At 36.9% G+C, this 16,987-nt stretch overlaps 1 protein-coding gene across 1 annotated transcript; it reads right to left on the bottom strand.

Annotated features, from left to right (window-relative positions):
- Positions 1-212: 212 nt before the first annotated feature.
- Positions 213-1,275, bottom strand: LOC150058774 (lysine-rich coiled-coil protein 1-like). The gene is made up of 2 exons (XM_090338643.1): positions 1,185-1,275; positions 213-1,127 (listed from the first exon to the last, which is right to left on the bottom strand). Exon 2 carries the CDS (start codon positions 990-992, stop codon positions 213-215), a length of 780 nt encoding a protein of 259 aa, XP_090194769.1. The 5' UTR covers positions 993-1,127; positions 1,185-1,275.
- Positions 1,276-16,987: the final 15,712 nt, after the last annotated feature.

Here is a 16,987-nt window from a genome sequence, read left to right as displayed (position 1 = left end):
CCTCAAAAAGGGTGAAAGAAAACCATTCAAATGCTTTTGGAAAATAAGGAAAAGTAATTTCCATGTTGGAGACCAAGCATACTAAATACTTCTTGTTCACCTGGCCTTAGTTACAAGTGTGTGTTCAGATAAGGTAAGTGATATGAGTATCACAGAACCAAGCTCCTCAATTGACTTTCAATCAAACCTCAGGAGACCCAACCAGAGCGCTTTTAAAATCCGAGGATAGACTGATCCCACAGCATTTCCTCCTCTGTCCTTTCTTTGCCTTGTTCCTTTTTCTCTTTTCTACGCTTACGATCCTCTTTCTTATAGGCTACATCTCGGCTCTTTTTCTCCTTTTGGTTCTTAAGCTTTTCTGTACTGACCTGTCCAGTCTCTGTTTCCACTTTTGTTTGCTTTCTTTGGATGCTTTTGTGTTTGTCTAAATCCATTTCCTCAGAACTTCTTTTCCTCTTATGCTTAGGCCATTCTTCCTCTGGTTTTTCTCTGCCTTCCTCTGGGTGCCTTTTTCTGTTGTGATGCATCTGTTTATGACTACATTGAGGGGTACTAGTATTGTATCCTGCGGAGAGGTGTTTGGGAACTCCAGATTCTACATTGTATAGACCACAATTATATTCTTGCTGACTAAGGTTCAGGGGTACTGGTTTTTCTGAGAAACAGTCCCTGGTGAAGTGACAGTAGCTCAGAGAATCTAGTCTCAGCCTGCTGTCCTGAGCTGGCAACCACTGAGGTAACTGGTTTTCCACTTTCTGTGAAGTATTGCATGATCTTGGATATGACTGCACAGTTCCAGATGGGAAACTCTGATCAAACATTCTGTACCTGTGCCTGGACTCGACTTCTTCTCTGTACCCACAGGTTTCCAAACAGTCATCTCTCATCTTTCCGAAACAAGTCTTTGGCTCTAAGCCTCTGGCTTTCTGTACTTTAATATAGTCTTCAAGTTCATCTTGAAAAGAGTCAGAAGACTTCATTGAATGCTTCATTAGGGTGACAAAAAGGGATTCTCCTTATCAGGCCAAGAGCGTGGTGGAGAAATCTGATCATATTCACCCATTAATTGCTTCAGTTTTTCTACATGAACTTTGTGTAAATAGTGAGCCTGTGCAACAACCAGGGAGCTAAAACATCATGATGCAGACATTACAACGTCTATTTTTGTTCAATACTCTATTTACCTCATAATGTGAAATCTTTTACTATTCAAACTGTAGCACTATTCCAGATGCCTTCAATACAAAGCTCAGTCTTTGTTTACTCAATATGGTATCAGCCCGGCCCCGTCCCTGACGCCCGGGGGTCCGAAGGCCTCGGTCTGGCCGCTTCACTTGGCGTCCCTCGACCCTTCACAGTCCACTTGCGAGGCGGCGGGCCCCGAGGGGCGCGCAGGACACGGGCCGTGCCCCGGTCGGCCATGTCGCCCACTCGGGGCAGGGCGCCGGGGCGGGAACTCACCGTATCTTTTTATATGTACGTACATATGATGTTTAACATGATTTTCTCTCAATTATCTACTCAAGTTTCTTGTTGACTTTTCTTTTCTTGCACTGTATATTTTATGATAAGATTTGTCTTTTGCTTTGATCCATGCCTGGATTGTGATCCACATATTTTACACTTTCAACTGTATCTTGAATGACAAGCATGTATCACCACATACAGATACTGCTGCTAAAATAGAGTATCATGGAATATTTTTACTGGGCTTGTTTGTAACTGCAATTCTCTTGATCTCAGTCTCTTCCATTGAGTTGCTGGAATGATGGACACATGCCACTCTGCTCAGATACTTTCTTGAAATCAAGTTTAATGAGTATGTACAGTCTGGCCTCAAAGTGTTATTGTCCCCATCTCAGCCTGTCAGGTAACTAGCCTTACAGGTATAAGCCACTGATATACAGCTAACAATGATGTCAATTTTTCTTTAATGGCTTAAGAAAAATTTTTTTCTAATCAAAGTTTGCTGAGAGCATGTGGAACATCACTGAATACTTTCCGTCACTTTTTGAATAATTCAAATGATTTTTATTTTATTCTGCTCACATATTGAATTACTTTTGCATTTCTGGAGTGAGCCCCACTTCTTAGTGATTGAATTATTGTCTTTACAGATTGCTAGATCAGATTTGTCATAATTGAAAGAAAGAAAATTCTCATCAGTACCAACAAATAATGTCAACAAATAATTTTTAAAATAGCTTGTTAATTTTGATCAGGATTACAGCAATTTCTTACAATGCATTTTGAATCATTATACTTTTTATTTTGGCATTCTCTGAAATATTGTGGTACTTCCACTTCTTAGGTATTTGGTAGAATATAGAGGCAGTGAGAGAATTAAAATAGGTCAAAAAGGGGGCCGGGAGTTTGGCCTAGTGGTTAAAGTGCTTGCCTAGCATGCATAAAGGCCCGGGTTCAATTCCTCGGTACCACATACATAGAAAAAAAAGCCGGAAGTGGTGCTGTGGCTCAAGTGGTAAAGCTCTAGCCTTGAGAAAGTCCAAGGACAGTGCTCAGGCCCTGAGCTCAAGCCCAGGACTGGCAAAAAAAAAAAAAAAGGTCAAAAACTAGATACATAGGGCCATATAGGATGAGGCTAAATGGAAGGACCTACAGGATATGGAAACAAGAGCTTTATATTATGTGATTGTTGTTCTTAATGTACTATGTTATTTCTCTTCTCTTTTGTTGCCTTTTGGTTTATCTCATATTGTTACAGTATCTGTTATCAGGAATATTTTATATATGTTTATTTGTTTATTTGAAATAGGAAAGGGAAGGGGAGAAAACAAGATGATTGCAGGGGTAAGGGGTGGGAAATGGGGACAAAAACATGAGAAGGGGTATCAATGTGTGAGAAGTAATGCACCTACTATCTGGCGAATATAACTGTAACCCCTTTATACATTATAATAAAAAATAAATAAAAAAGAATATAGAGGCAGTCACCTAATTTTAAAGTTCTCTTTGAGGGAAGATCTTTATTACAAATATAATTTCATCATTAGTTACAGTACTATTTAGGTTTTCAATTTATACTGGTTTCTTCTTAGGTAACTATGACTTTGTGCAATTTATTGTCATTTACAAAATTAGTAAGGTAATTATTTTGTATTTCTGTGATCTTTAAATTTTATAATGCCTGTGGAATTTATATGTGTATAATGCTGTCATCTTAAATATTGTTTAAATATTATTGTTTTAGTTTAAATATTGCTGTTTGCTTTTTTTGACAGGTCTCCTTAGGAAGTTAGCAATTTTACTTAAGCAGCTTTGGGCTTTGTTGATTCAATTGACTTTATTACCTTCTGAATTTCTTTCTTTCAATGTTCATTGAATTTAATTCTATCTTTAAGTATCTCATAGTTACTGACAAAATTGATTTTAAACTTTTGTCTTTTCTAATGAATGAGTACTTTATAAGCATAATTTTCATATAGCCTACCTATCTTAAATACTACATCTTGTTAACATTCAGCTAAAAATGTTTTCCATTTCCTAATTTTAAAAAAGGTTGCTGCTAGGAATAGAATTTTTAGGTTCTGATTTTGTCGATTTTTTTTCTTTTTGAAAGTTTATTGGTACTGAAGATTTCCTTTACTTAAAAGAACATGTTCTATGTGATTTTGATTCTGTATAACTTATTCATATTTCTTCCAACATCAGCATGGTTGTAGACTAGAACTCTCCAGTACTCATTTCCCATCACTAACACCAATTTCAAGAACTTTTCACACATGAAAGTGCCTTCGTAGGAGCTGAATAAACCAAGGAAGTGATTATAGCACTCGAATATGGTACAGATAAAAGAAAAGCCATATTAAGAAATGTAAAGAGGGGGGTTTAAATTATCCCCATCATCTATCCCAAAGCCCAAGCAGCATGGCATGACCAAAGAAATAGTCTACATGAGGGAAGGGGAGAGAATAACTAGAACCCAGCCCGAGTAGGCTCCCGAAGCCCAGACTCCACCCTAGTGCGCACAGACTGAATCATTAAGCCCACTAAAATGCTGCAATGCGTGGTTCTGGGACTGCCTGGTAAACTTTGTCTCTAGTCTTCCACTAGTAACAGGTTCATCTCAGTGGCCTCAGACTCCTAATTCTATTGAGTGCTGGATTGGTCCCAGAAGCCCAGCGTTTTGGCATTATCTTGGTATGAGGCCAGCCCTAACAGACTCAGGCTTGTAAATTCTCCTAGTGCCAGTCCAGTCCCTGATGCTCTAAGCCTTAGGCCTGCTTCATGTTTTCGATCTCCTGACAGCCAGCATCACACCTGTCCCAGAACCACGACATCCAAGCCTCACACGAGGCAATCCAAGAATTTGTATAAGTAGTGAATAGAATGCCAGTTACTGGATACTGGAGACATCTATAGGGAAAATGTCAAACCACAGAAAGTTTGGTCGGAAAATAGAAATTACTTTAGGTGATCTGTCAGATATAGTGACTATAATCAGAACAGTGTGTTGTACACTTGAATGTAACTCAATGAGCAGATTTTAACTGTCCTCCTGACAAAAGATAATAAATACATGCAGGAAATGTATGTGCTCCTTAGCTCTAATTAGTCATCCCTTGATGTACACATGTTTCAAAATTGTGCAAGAGCGATGAATATGTTTTTGTTAATTAAAATGTTTATTACTGATAAATGGTAAAGGTTTCCCTTTTTACTTTTTTCAGCTTAAAAATTGTTTTATTTATTTATTTATTGCCAGTTTTGGGCCATGAACTCAGGGCCTGGGCACTGTCTTTGGGCTTTCTCAAGGATAGTGCTCCACCACTTGAACCATAGCACCACTTCCAGCCTTTTTCTCTATATATGGTACCGAGGAATCAAACCCGGGTCTTTGTGCATGCTAGGCAAGCACTCTACCACTAGACCAGACTCCTGGCCCTAAAACTGTTATTATTATTAACGAATACTTCTAATATTAACATTAGAAAAGTAAATTTTGCAATAAGAGTATTTAGGATGTTCAATAGTAGAATTAAGGCAGGGAAAGCCCTAGGCTCACAAAATAAGACAATGCTTTTTATAGTGTCAGAAAATGAAGACATGCTAAACTCAAAACCAGATAATCCAAAATGATAGGACTGAGATCTCAATGGCAATTTGAATAACAAACTTGTTCAATAATTGGGTTATAGTCCTTAGAATGACACAACTATGCACAAATAGGAAATTATCTACAAATAAGGAAATGGAGCTTTATTCTCCTTTTATAGTCGACTATTTCTCTTTGTCTCTCTTCCTCTCCCCCTTTCTCTCTCTCTCCACACATACACGCATGCACACGCGTGCGCACACACACACACACACAGACTGATCAAGACTATAAATATACACACACAGTCAATCATACACACACATATATATACACATATGCACAGCTAAATATGCCAGTCTAATGTTTAGTACACATTACTGTACAATTTATTCTGATTATGTAAGATGTGACAAACAAACAGGGCAATCTAGTGAAGGCCAGATAAAGATTCGTTGCTCTAGTTCTGCAGCTTCTCTATAAAAGTAAGTTTACTTATAATGAAGGATGTCTTTCATAATTAAATTATTTTAACAATAAAATTTTTGTAGTTCTTTAAAGAATTTTAAATGTATTGTAAAGGTGATGAACAGTGGGTGACAGTTACATAAGTATGGTAATTAATACATTATTTTCCCTGGTTGCAGTCATTTATGTAAGTATTTAGGTCAAATTTCTTGTAGGATAAATTAAAAGTCTATTTTTAAATGTGTTTTAAGGTACTGAAAATTGATTTGGGAGTGATACTTCTGCTAAATGAATATATGTGTACTTTGAACGTTACTTCAGATTGTACAAAGTAAAAATTGACAGAACGACATGGGGAACAGGCAGTTCTATGATCACATGAATAGGCATTTTTATATCTTTGTATTAAGTTTTCCTTCTTAGTAACATTAAGTTGGGCCTGAAGAAAAATACTAATAGGACCATTGAGTCATTAAAGCAAATTACTGATATGATGAGTTTAAATTCACCATCCTGTCTTTATTCCAACTATTGTGTGCTCCCTTTTTCTCTCCTTTATGCCTTTTTTTAAATTATAACTTTTATCATTTTCATCCTCTATTAACTTGGTAATTGGATAGTTGTTTTATTCTTCTAGTGGTTTTACTAAAAATGACATCATGCATTCTTGGCTTATAAGAGAGTTACTTTTTATTCTCTCCTCAATGCATGAGCCATAAAACACTGGCACCATTTATTGGCACACACACACACACACACACACACACACACACACACAATCTTGCTCTCAAATGTACATACACATAATTTTATATAAACTATAATTTTATAGTTTCATTATTCTATTGAAATCTGGTGAGTTTCATTTTACTATCTTTATTCGGAAGGAATTATTTTGGTATTGTTCATCTTCAAATATTCTTTTTCCTTACGTCTCTCTAATCTCAAACAATCCCACAATTACGAAAAGCTCTCTCTCCCTCTCCCTCTCTCTCTATGTACATACATATATTCATTTATATGACCCTTTGTGTGTGTATATATATATATATATATATATATGTATTTACCTTACAGGTAGATCTAACATCTACATGTGAGAAAATGTGACTTTTGTACTTTTAACTTGGCGTACTCTACTTAATATGATGCATTTCTGTTCCATCTATTTCCTTGAAAACTACTTAAGTTCATTCTTCTTTATGGTTGAAGAACACTCCATCTTACACACACACACACACACAAACACACACACTCACGCACACATACACAACACACATTTAATGTGATATAAATGTGTATTTATGCATATTTGCTATCTACCAAATGTAACTCCATATCTTATTTTCTTAATCTAGTCTTCAGTTGTAGGGCATTTGGAGCATCTGGGGTCTCTTACAGCTTAGCTATTGTGAATAATGCTGAAATAAGAATGGGTGTGCAAGGGCCTCTATTGTATTGTCTTTCCTTTGGCTATCTGCCTAAGAGTAGTGTGGCCTGGTCATAGCATAATTCTATTTTTAGTTTTTGAGGGGATTCTATACTGATCTCCAAAGAGGTTGCACTAGTTTCCATTCCTATCAAACATGGTGTGAGATTTCTTTATCTTCCATATCCTCATCAGCATTTGTTATTATTTATGCTCACGATGCCGGACAGCTTGAGTAGAATGGAATGAAGTCTTAGTATCTTCTTTTTCTTTTCTTTCTTCTTCTTATTAATATAAGTTTATTAAGATATTCTATTTGTTGTTTTACCTCCAACTTTATTTTTTTTCTTTCCGTGTTTATTGTTGGGGTTACAATTACATTTGTCAAGTAGGGGGGTACATTACTTCTTGAACATTGACACCCCTTCTCATGTTTTTCTCCCACTTTCCCTCCCCACCCCTCAGTTAACTTGTATTTTACCTTTCCTTCTCTATTTCAAATAAACAAATAAATGTATATACAATATGTCAGATACAATAACAACATGAGATAAATCATGAAGAGGAAAAAAAGAGAACAGAAATAACTTCACATAGTACCTTTAGAACAACAATAACAAAGATAAACAATTTTTTAACCAGTCCTGGGACTTTAACTCAAGGCCTGAGCACACTGTCATTGGGCTTTCTCAAGACTAGAGCTCTAACAATTGAGCCATAGCACCACTTCTAGACTTTTCCTGTATGCGGTACCAAGGAATCAAGCCTGGGTCTTTGTGCAAGCACAAGGCCAACCGCTACCACTCTACTACTAGGCCAAACTCTTGACCCCCAAAATAAACCTTTTGTTTCCATGTCCTGGAGTTCATTTCACTTCTGAACATTGTACCTTAGCATTGTTGCTTAAGGCTGACCATCTCTACATGAGCTACAGCTGTAATTCCAGGATATTGATAACTAATTGAAAATAATAGTCACTGAGCAGGTGTCCTTATCATATCTTGGGTTATGATGTTCAGGATAGATGCCCAGGAGTGGTATGGAGGGATTGTAGGGAAGGTCTATTTTCAGTTCTTTATGAAATCTCCACACTGCTTTCCAGAGTGGCTGAACTTACTTAATGTTTTATTACATAGATTAATATGTATCTATGACATATAAACCTTCAGCCTAATTTTAATTATGTTCTAAAATCTAAGTGCCAGGGATTGTATATAGAGATTCCCTTCTTGAATACTTGTTTGTTAAACACGTCATTTGAAATATGATGTAAAAATCAGTTAATAAATTCTTTAATAAAAAAGAAAGAGCCTCATGAACTTCCTGCCTGTACTGACTTTGAATCATGATCCTCATATCTCAGCTTCCTCAGCAACTAGGAACGTAGGTATGAGCATTTCCTTAATGGCTAATGATCCTGGACGTATCTTCATGTATTTACTGGTCACATATACTTCTTTTTTTATGAATTGTCTGTTTAGTTCATTCGCTCATTCATTAACTGGGCTGCTAATTCTTTGGGACTTTAGTTTTGAGGGATCCTTTATATTTTGGTTATTAATCTCTTGTTAGATGTACAACAGGCAACAGACCTTTATTCTTCTTTTCTATATGCTATCTCTTCTGCGTTGTGATTATGTTCTTTGTTGTGCAGAAGTCTTTTGGTTTGACTCAATCCCACTTGTCAATTCTTGCTCTCTTTACTCAGCTATTGGAATTCAGCTTAGGAAGCTATTGGCTGTGCTAGTATTCTAGTGTTTTTCCCATTGTTTCCTAGGGCAGTTTCATATTTTAGGTTTTAAATTAAGATCCTTGATCCACTTTAAGTTGGTATTAGTCTAGGGTAAGAGATTAGCTATCTGCATGTGGTTATGCAGTTTTTCCAGTTCACCAAGTGATTTGTACAGTAGACAGTACTGAACTTTGCTCTATGGGGGAGATGGCTCAAGTGGTAGGTTACCTGTTAACACATACAAACCCTCAGTTCAAGCCTCAGTACCTGTAATACTATTTTCTCAGTTCTCCCAGACTTCCCACTTTTTGTTCATTTATTTGTTGTACTTTGCCTTCAAATTTACTAGCATTGATTTCATTCTCAGTGGGAAAATTGTCCAGTACCCTTCCACTTGAAATAGATTACTTACTACTTGAATTTTATTCTTTTTTTTTTTGCCAGTCCTGGGCAGTCCTTTGGACTTTTTGCCAGTCCTTGGACTTTCTCAAGGCAAGAGCCTACCACTTGAGCCTCAGCACCAATTCTGTTTTTTTTCTAGGTATGTGGTACTAAGGAATCAAACCTGGGTCTTTAAGCATCCTAGGCAAGCAAGCACTCTACCACCAGGCCAAACTCCTGGTCCTATGAATTTTATTCTTGAAAGAAGCAGAATCATTTCAATATGAAGACTAGATACCAAATGTGGGAGTTTTGAATAGGAAGTATGAAACAGTAAATTATCATAGTGTGAGAGAAAAGGGATTAATTAATTATACTAGAATACTATTCTAGTACAGTATCATAGTATATTCCATTGGGTATTATTAAAAACACACTTGGCATTTATAGTCATTAACTCAAAATGGCACCAGATAGTATGTTCTGCTTTTTATATTTTTTTATTTGCGTGACAGAAAAAGAGTAGAGATTGGTTTCATATATATTTGAGTTTTGCTGAACAAGTTGAAATATGACTGAGAGGGGTAAGAAAATTGGTATTACTATTTGAGAGTAATTAAAATGATTTACTGGATAATTTAATCAAGGTAAAGAGAGAAGAGATTATGCATGTAAGAGAAGGTGAAACGTGATGGGACCAGTAGATTAAAAGTCCCAGTGGGAATCTCTTGATTTTGAGTGTTAAAAAACATTGTGTTGGATGGAGATACAGCTCAGACAGTGGGTTTCATTGAATTGAGGTTTTCTTTATTGACAAAGCCCATAAAAGCAACTTATCAAAATAAAACTGAGGACAAATTGAGAGAAGAATTTAAAGACAGCGAGCTCTAATATTGGAAGAATTGCCTACGTGAACATTGAAGTGTCCAAGAGTTTAGATTAGATTAGTTTGGGTAGGTCAGTGAACCATGAGAAGTGAGAATGAGAATAACTCTGAGATTTGGAATAAAAGTAGTGGGAGATGTAATCACATCGGATTCAAAGCAAAATTTTCTAGGGCATCAACGAAGTTAAGCCAGTTATTACTTTTTGGTATGGAGTTGGACAAGCCCCATTTACAACAGAGAATCCAGTTTGAGTTAGCACAAAAGGAAGGATTCTAGAGAGCAGAGTTTGAGGATACCAGATACTTTTATTGTTTAGATTTCACTTGACAATTACAAGACACAGGTTGTTTTTCATTGGAAAGCTGTTGTTGGTAATTAGTAAGACAAGGTGTAAGCAGAACATCAAGCATGTTCTACCTACTAAAGGGTAGGCAGAAATCAAATACCAAGTTCATATTTCTTAGAATAGGTATAAAACATATGAAGAGGCAAGGAAAGTTTTGAGGATGTATTCTTGACCTCATGATAGCAAATATGAACTGAATATATGCTCTTTTTTAAAATAGGTAGTATACAATTAGGCAGAAAAGCCTAAATTAGAATGCATTGGGCAGCAAATAATAGAAAAAAATAGCTAAAATAGCTTAATTTATTATTTATTAACTCATACAACAAAAGGTCGTCTGGAAGGATGACTTCATGTTTTTTTAATTAAGGCAGTCAATGACATCTTCAAGGTCATAGCTTTATATTCCTCCCTGCTGCTGTGTTCAGACTTTCTGATTGTTTTTTTTTCCTTTTATCAAAGGCAACAATTGCTGGTACTGCCACTATACTCAAGTAATGAAAGACATGAAAAGAAATGCTTCCTCTTGTGTGTGACTTTCTAACAGTGAGTACACATCTCTCAGTAATTTCCCCTCAAGTCTCTCTTCAGACCATCAATCATCCTGACCACATTAAGTAAAGGAAGCCCATATGACTGGTTCAAAACAGGTGGAATCCAACGTCTTTTGTTTTTTATTCCTTCTTCCTTGAAGTATTTAGCCATAGATTTAAAAATAAAAAATCAAAGTTTTATTAGCAAAAAAAGGGAAAAGCATATGATTTAGACACTCAAATTTGTTTTTCCTTTGTTTCATTCTTCAAAAGCTGCCAGTTTATTTATTTTTTATTGTAATTAGTAAAAGGGTTACATGATATTTGAAAGATAGAAGGTGCATTAATTCACATACATTGATACCCTTTCACATGTCTTGGTACCCATTACCCTCCCCCCCCACACCCCCCACCCGTCTTGGTTTTCCCCCCTTCCCTATCAAATTTCAAATAACCAAATACAAATAAATTCAATATATCAGATAACAAAGTGAGATACTGTAACAATATGAGATAACCAAAGGACACAAAGGAGATGAGAGACAACAGTACATTAAGGACAACAATCATTCCTTATATGGCTTTTGTTTCAATATCCTGGAGGTCCTTTCAATTAGCTTCATACTCTATGGCCTTATGTATCAAGATTTTGCTCTATTGCAGATCTCTGCTAGTAGAGCCCAAGGTTTCTACTGATTATGACAAATGAGGGAAACCATTGAGCCTAAGTTCCTTTGAGTCTGGCTTACTTCACTTAATATGATTTTTTCTAAGTCTTTCCATTTCCTAACAAATGGGGCAATGTCATACTTTCTGACAGCAGCATAGAATTCCATTGTGTACAAATACCACATCTTGTTGATCCACTCATCAACTGAGGGACATCTAGGTTGGTTCCATATCTTTGCTATGGTGAATAGTGCTGCAATGAACATTGATGTGCTACTGGATTTAGTGTGCCCTTGTTTCTGGATGGTTGGGTAAATGCCAAGTAGTGGAATTGCTGGGTCATAGGGGAGTTCTATGTTTAGCCTTTTGAGGCACTGCCATATTGCTTTCCATAGTGGTTGAACGAGTTTTCACTCCCACCAACAGTGTAGTAGTGATCCCTCCTGGCCACATCCCCTCCAGCATCTGTTATTATTCGTTTTCCTGATCCTGGCCATTCTAACTGGAGTGAGGTGGAATCGTAGCGTTGTTTTGTTTTGCATTTCTTTTATGACCAGAGATGTTGAGCATTTCTTCATGTGTCTATAGGCCATTTTTGTTTCTTCTTCAGAGAAGACTCTCTTTAAGTCTTTGGCCCATTTTTTAATGGGATGGTTGTTACTTTGGAGATTAGTTTTGGAGTGATTCAATTTTTTGAGTTGTTCATATATTTTAGATATGAGGCCTTTGTCTGTTGTTTGGTTGGTGAAGATCTTCTTCCACTCTGTAGGCTTCCTAATTAATTTACTAGCTATGGCCTTTGCCATACAAAACCTCCGCAGTTTAATGCAGTCCCACTTATCCAGGCTTTCTCTGATTTGTTGTGATTCTTGGTCCTTATTAAGAAAGTTTCTACCTGTTCCAAGGAGGTCTAATGTATCTCCTATTCCTTCTTGTAAAGTTTTCAGTGTATCAGCTTTTACCTCCAGGTCTTTCATCCATTTGGAGTTAATTCTAGTGCAAGATGACAAAGAAGGATCCAACTTTAGTTTTCTGCAGGTGCTTAACCAGTTCTGCCAGCACAACTTGTTGAAGAGGCTGTCGTTCTTCCATTCCATTTTTTTGGCTCCCTTGTGAAAGATTAGGTGGCCATAGGTTTAATATCTGGGTCCTCAGTTCTATTCCATTGGTCTTCAGGCCTGTTCTTGTGCCAGTACCAAGCTGTTTTGAGAATTATAGCTCTGTAATAGAGTCTAAAGTTTGGAATTGAAATTCCTCCAGCACTGTTCTTTCTGCTAAGAAGTGTTTTTGCTATACGGGGTCTTTTATTATTCCATATGAAATTTTGAATTGCCTCTTCTATTTCTTTAAAGAATGCCATTGGGATATTGATGGGTGTTGCATTGAATTTGTAGATAGCCCTTGGCAAGATTGCCATTTTCACAATGTTGATTCTTCCAATCCAGGAGCATGGGAGGTTTTTCCATTTCCTTAGTTCTGCTTTAATTTCCTTTTTTAGGGTTTTAAAGTTTTCATCAAAAAGGTCCTTTACATTCTTAGTTAAGCTAATTCCTAGGTACTTTATTTTCTTTGAGGCTATTGTGAGAGGAGTTGCTTTCCTGATTATTGCCTCATTCCTCTCACTGTTGGCGTAAAGGAGGGCAGTTGATTTTTGAGGGTTGATTTTATAGCCTGCTACTCTTCCAAAGTTTTGAATCAGCTCAAGGAGCTTGGGAGTAGAGTCTACAGGATTCTTTAAATACAGAATCATGTCATCTGCAAAGAGGGATAGTTTTATTTCCTCTTTCCCTACTTGGATCCCCTTTATGCTTGCTTCTTGCCTTATTGCACTGGCTAGGAATTCTAGTACTATGTTAAAGAGGAGTGGAGAGAGTGGGCATCCTTGTCTCGTTCCTGATTTTAGAGGGAATGGCTTTAGATTTTCACCATTAAGTGTAATACTAGCGGTGGGTTTCTCATACACAGCCTTTATTACATTGAAGAATGTTCCATGGATTCCTAGTTTCTCCAGAGCTTTTAACATAAAGGGGTGTTGGATCTTGTCAAATGCCTTTTCCATGTCTGTTGAGACAATCATGTGATTTTTGTCCTCGCTCCTGTTGATGTGTTGAATTATATTAGTTGATTTGCGTATGTTGAACCAGCTTTGCCTCCCTGTGATGAATCCAGTGTGATCATAGTGTATAATTTTTTTGATGAGTTGTTGTAGACGGTTGGCCAGTATTTTGTTGAGAAGTTTTGCATCGATGTTCATCAAAGAAATAGGTCTATAGTTCTCTTTTTTTGATGAATCTCTGTCTGGTTTGGGGATGAGGGTTATACTGGCTTCATAGAATGAGTTGGGTAAAGAACCTTCATTTTCAATTTCGTTGAAGAGCTTGAGGAGTATTGGTGTGAGCTCTGCTTTGAAGACCTTATAGAATTCAGCTGTGAATCCATCTGGCCCTGGGCTTTTCTTAGGTGGAAGTTCTCTAATTGCCATTTCTATTTCAGAGCTTGAAATAGGCCTGTTGAGTTGGGTTAGTTCTTCTTGGTTCAGTGTGGGTAGGTTAATATTGGCTAGGAATTCATCCATTTCTTCTAGATTCTCAAATTTGTTGTCGTAAAGGTTTGAGAAGTATTCCCTCATGATATTCTGGATCTTGGTAATTTCTGTCGTGATATTACCATTTTCATCTGTGATTTTGTTCATTTCGATATGCTCTCTTCTTTTTTTTGGTAAGATTGCTAAGGGCTTGTCAATTTTGTTAATTCTTTCAAAGAACCAACTCCTTGTTTTGTTGATTCTTTCTATAGATTTTTTTGGATTCCAAATCATTTAATTCTGCTTTGATTTTAATAATTTGCTTCCTTGTACTAGGGTTAGGGTTGGTTTGTTGCTCTTTTTCCAGGAGCTGAAGATGACACATTAACTTGTTGGTTTGCAATTTTTCCAACTTGTTGTTGTAGGCACTCAGCGCTATAAATTTTCCTCTGAGTACTGCCTTCACTGTGTCCCAAAGGAGTTGGTATTTTGTGTGCTCCTTACTGTTAAATTTTATAAACTGTTGGATTTCTGTTCTGATCTCTTTGATGACCCATTGTTGATTCAACAATGTGTTGTTCAGTCTCCATGAGTTACAGGGTTTTCATTGGTGGAGATGTGTGTTTAGTTCCAATTTGATGCCTTTGTGGTCTGAGAGTGTGCATGGAATAATTTCAGTGTTTCTGAATCTGACCAGGTCTGTTTTATGGCCTAAGATGTGATCTATTTTGGAAAATGTTCCACGTGCTGCTGAGAAAAACATATATTGTGTTGTTGCTGGGTGGAATATTCTGCAGATGTCTGTTAGATCTAGTTGGTCTATATAGTTGTTCAGTTCTAAGGTTTCTCTGTTGAGTTTTTGCCTTGTTGATCTGTCCATAGGTGAGAGTGGTGTGTTAAAGTCACCGACAATCACTGTATTTCGAACTATGTATGGTTTCAGTGTAAGTAAGTTTGCTTGATGAAGTTGGGAGCTCCGGGATTGGGTGTGTAAATATTTAGGATTGTTATGTCTTCCTGGAGGAAAGATCCCTTTAGTAGTATGTAGTAACCTTCTTTGTCTTTTTTTTTTTTTTACTAATTTTAGTTTGAAATCTATTTTATCTGATATGAGGATGGCAACTCCAGCCTTTTTATGGGGGCTGTTAGCTTGATAGAGTTTATTCCAACCTCTCACTTTTAAAAGATGATTTTTTGGGGGGTAAGATGTGTCTCTTGAAGACAGCAGAATGATGGCTCTTGCTTTTTGATCCAACTAGACAGCCTATGCCGTTTAATTGGAGAGTTAAGTCCATTGATATTGAGAGTTAGGATTGAGAGATATTTATTAGTTCCTACCATTTTAAAACTTTTATTAGGGCCTGTGTCTTGACAGTTCTTGTGGTCCTTAGATGGTATGCTGTTTAGGTGCTATTTCTTTCCCTATATTACATTTATTTTGGATTTCTGTGTATAGAACATCTTTGAGAATTCTCTGTGGTGTTGGTTTTGTTGCGACATATTGTTGCAGCTTTTCCCTGGAGTGGAATGTTTTTATTGTTCCCTCAGTTATGAATGAGAGCTTCGCTGGGTACAGTATCCTTGGTTGGTAGTTATTTCAGTCACTTCTTGCTTGCATGGTCTCTGCTGAGAAATCTGGGGTTATTCTGATTGGTTTTCCTTTATAGGTTACTGATCCCTTTTCCCTGGCTGCCTTTAGGATCCTTTCTTTGGTTTCTATTGATCCAGTTCGGATTACGATGTGGCGGTGGGATGTTCTTTTCTGGTCAGGTCTGTTTGGGGTTCTAAAAGCTTCTTGTATCTGGATGGGCCTGCCCTTCTGGATATTTGGGAAATTCTCTGAGATGATTCCCTAAAGTATATTTCCAATACCATTGACCTCTTTCTCCACGCCCTCCTCAATACCAATTAGCCTTAAATTAGGCTTCCTAATTGTATCTTGGACCTCTTGAAGCGCTCTCTCATTTTTCCTAGATTTGGATTGACTCTCTATAATAACTAAATTATCTTCAGCCCCGGAAATTCTCTCCTCTGTATTGTCTAACCTGCTATCAAAGCTATCTACTTTATTTTTCATTTCCCTTGCTTCTAATTGCTCATTTTTGATGACTTGCATCTCTTCTTCAGATTATGTATCGATTTCTTTAGCTCCTTTATTTCCATTTGAGTGAGTAGCTCAGTAGCTTTATTTTCTTTGAACATTTGCTGGAGTTCGGTCACCTTTTTATTTGTGGATTCTATGAATTCATCCATCTTTCTTTGAAAAACCTTTATTATGGCCTCCTTTATGGCTTCTTCTTTTTCACTTATCACCTTGTTTATGGTTTCCTCTTGTTCAGCTATGGCTTCCTCCCTATCTCTTTCTTTATATTTTCACATTTTTCATTAATGATGTTTATCAATTGCATTTGTATAGCACTTGGAAGATTCTCCTCTAGGTTTGCCAGTGACTGTTCCATTGTCTGTTTACATTGTGTGGGGGATGTTGTTTCTTGATTTGACATTTTTCTTGAGTTTCTTTTTCTGCCCATTTGAAAATGGGAGCAAGATTAATACTAAACACGGTTATAGTTTTTCAGATATAACCAACCTAGACCTCTGTAGCTGGCAGACACTAGATGTTCACAAGTTTTGATTGGTGTTATCAGTCTTTCTTTTTGTGCAGTTACAGACCAGTCTACTACATCCAGTGATAAGCGATTTATACCCAAACAATAAGCCTCTCAATCCAATCTCTATTGTCTTTAAGTCCCTCTGAGCCTAGAGAATAATTAAACACCTACATATACAGTATTGCTCAACAGCCATCAAGTGTAGATCCGTGCAGTATAAGGGTTGAAAGACGAACAGAGGTCCAGATATAGAAAAATAGAATGAGAGAGGTCAGGGGAGGTACAAGAGGATTAATGTAGGAGTGTAAGAATATTGTAGTAATGAAGAAAAGGTATAGCATAAGGATAAC

This window comes from Megascapheus bottae, chromosome 9, assembly GCF_031878675.1.
Source record: "Megascapheus bottae isolate mThoBot1 chromosome 9, mThoBot2.hap1, whole genome shotgun sequence".
In the NCBI taxonomy this organism is placed as follows: Eukaryota; Metazoa; Chordata; class Mammalia; order Rodentia; family Geomyidae; genus Megascapheus; species Megascapheus bottae.
Note: the sequence above shows the minus strand (reverse complement) of the source record. Positions and strands in the feature narration are given on the sequence as shown.

What these genes read in the sequence shown, in the direction of transcription:
- LOC150058774 (XM_090338643.1), bottom strand. Translation starts at nt 992, where the DNA reads ATGAAGCATTCAATGAAGTCTTCTGACTCTTTTCAAGATGAACTTGAA.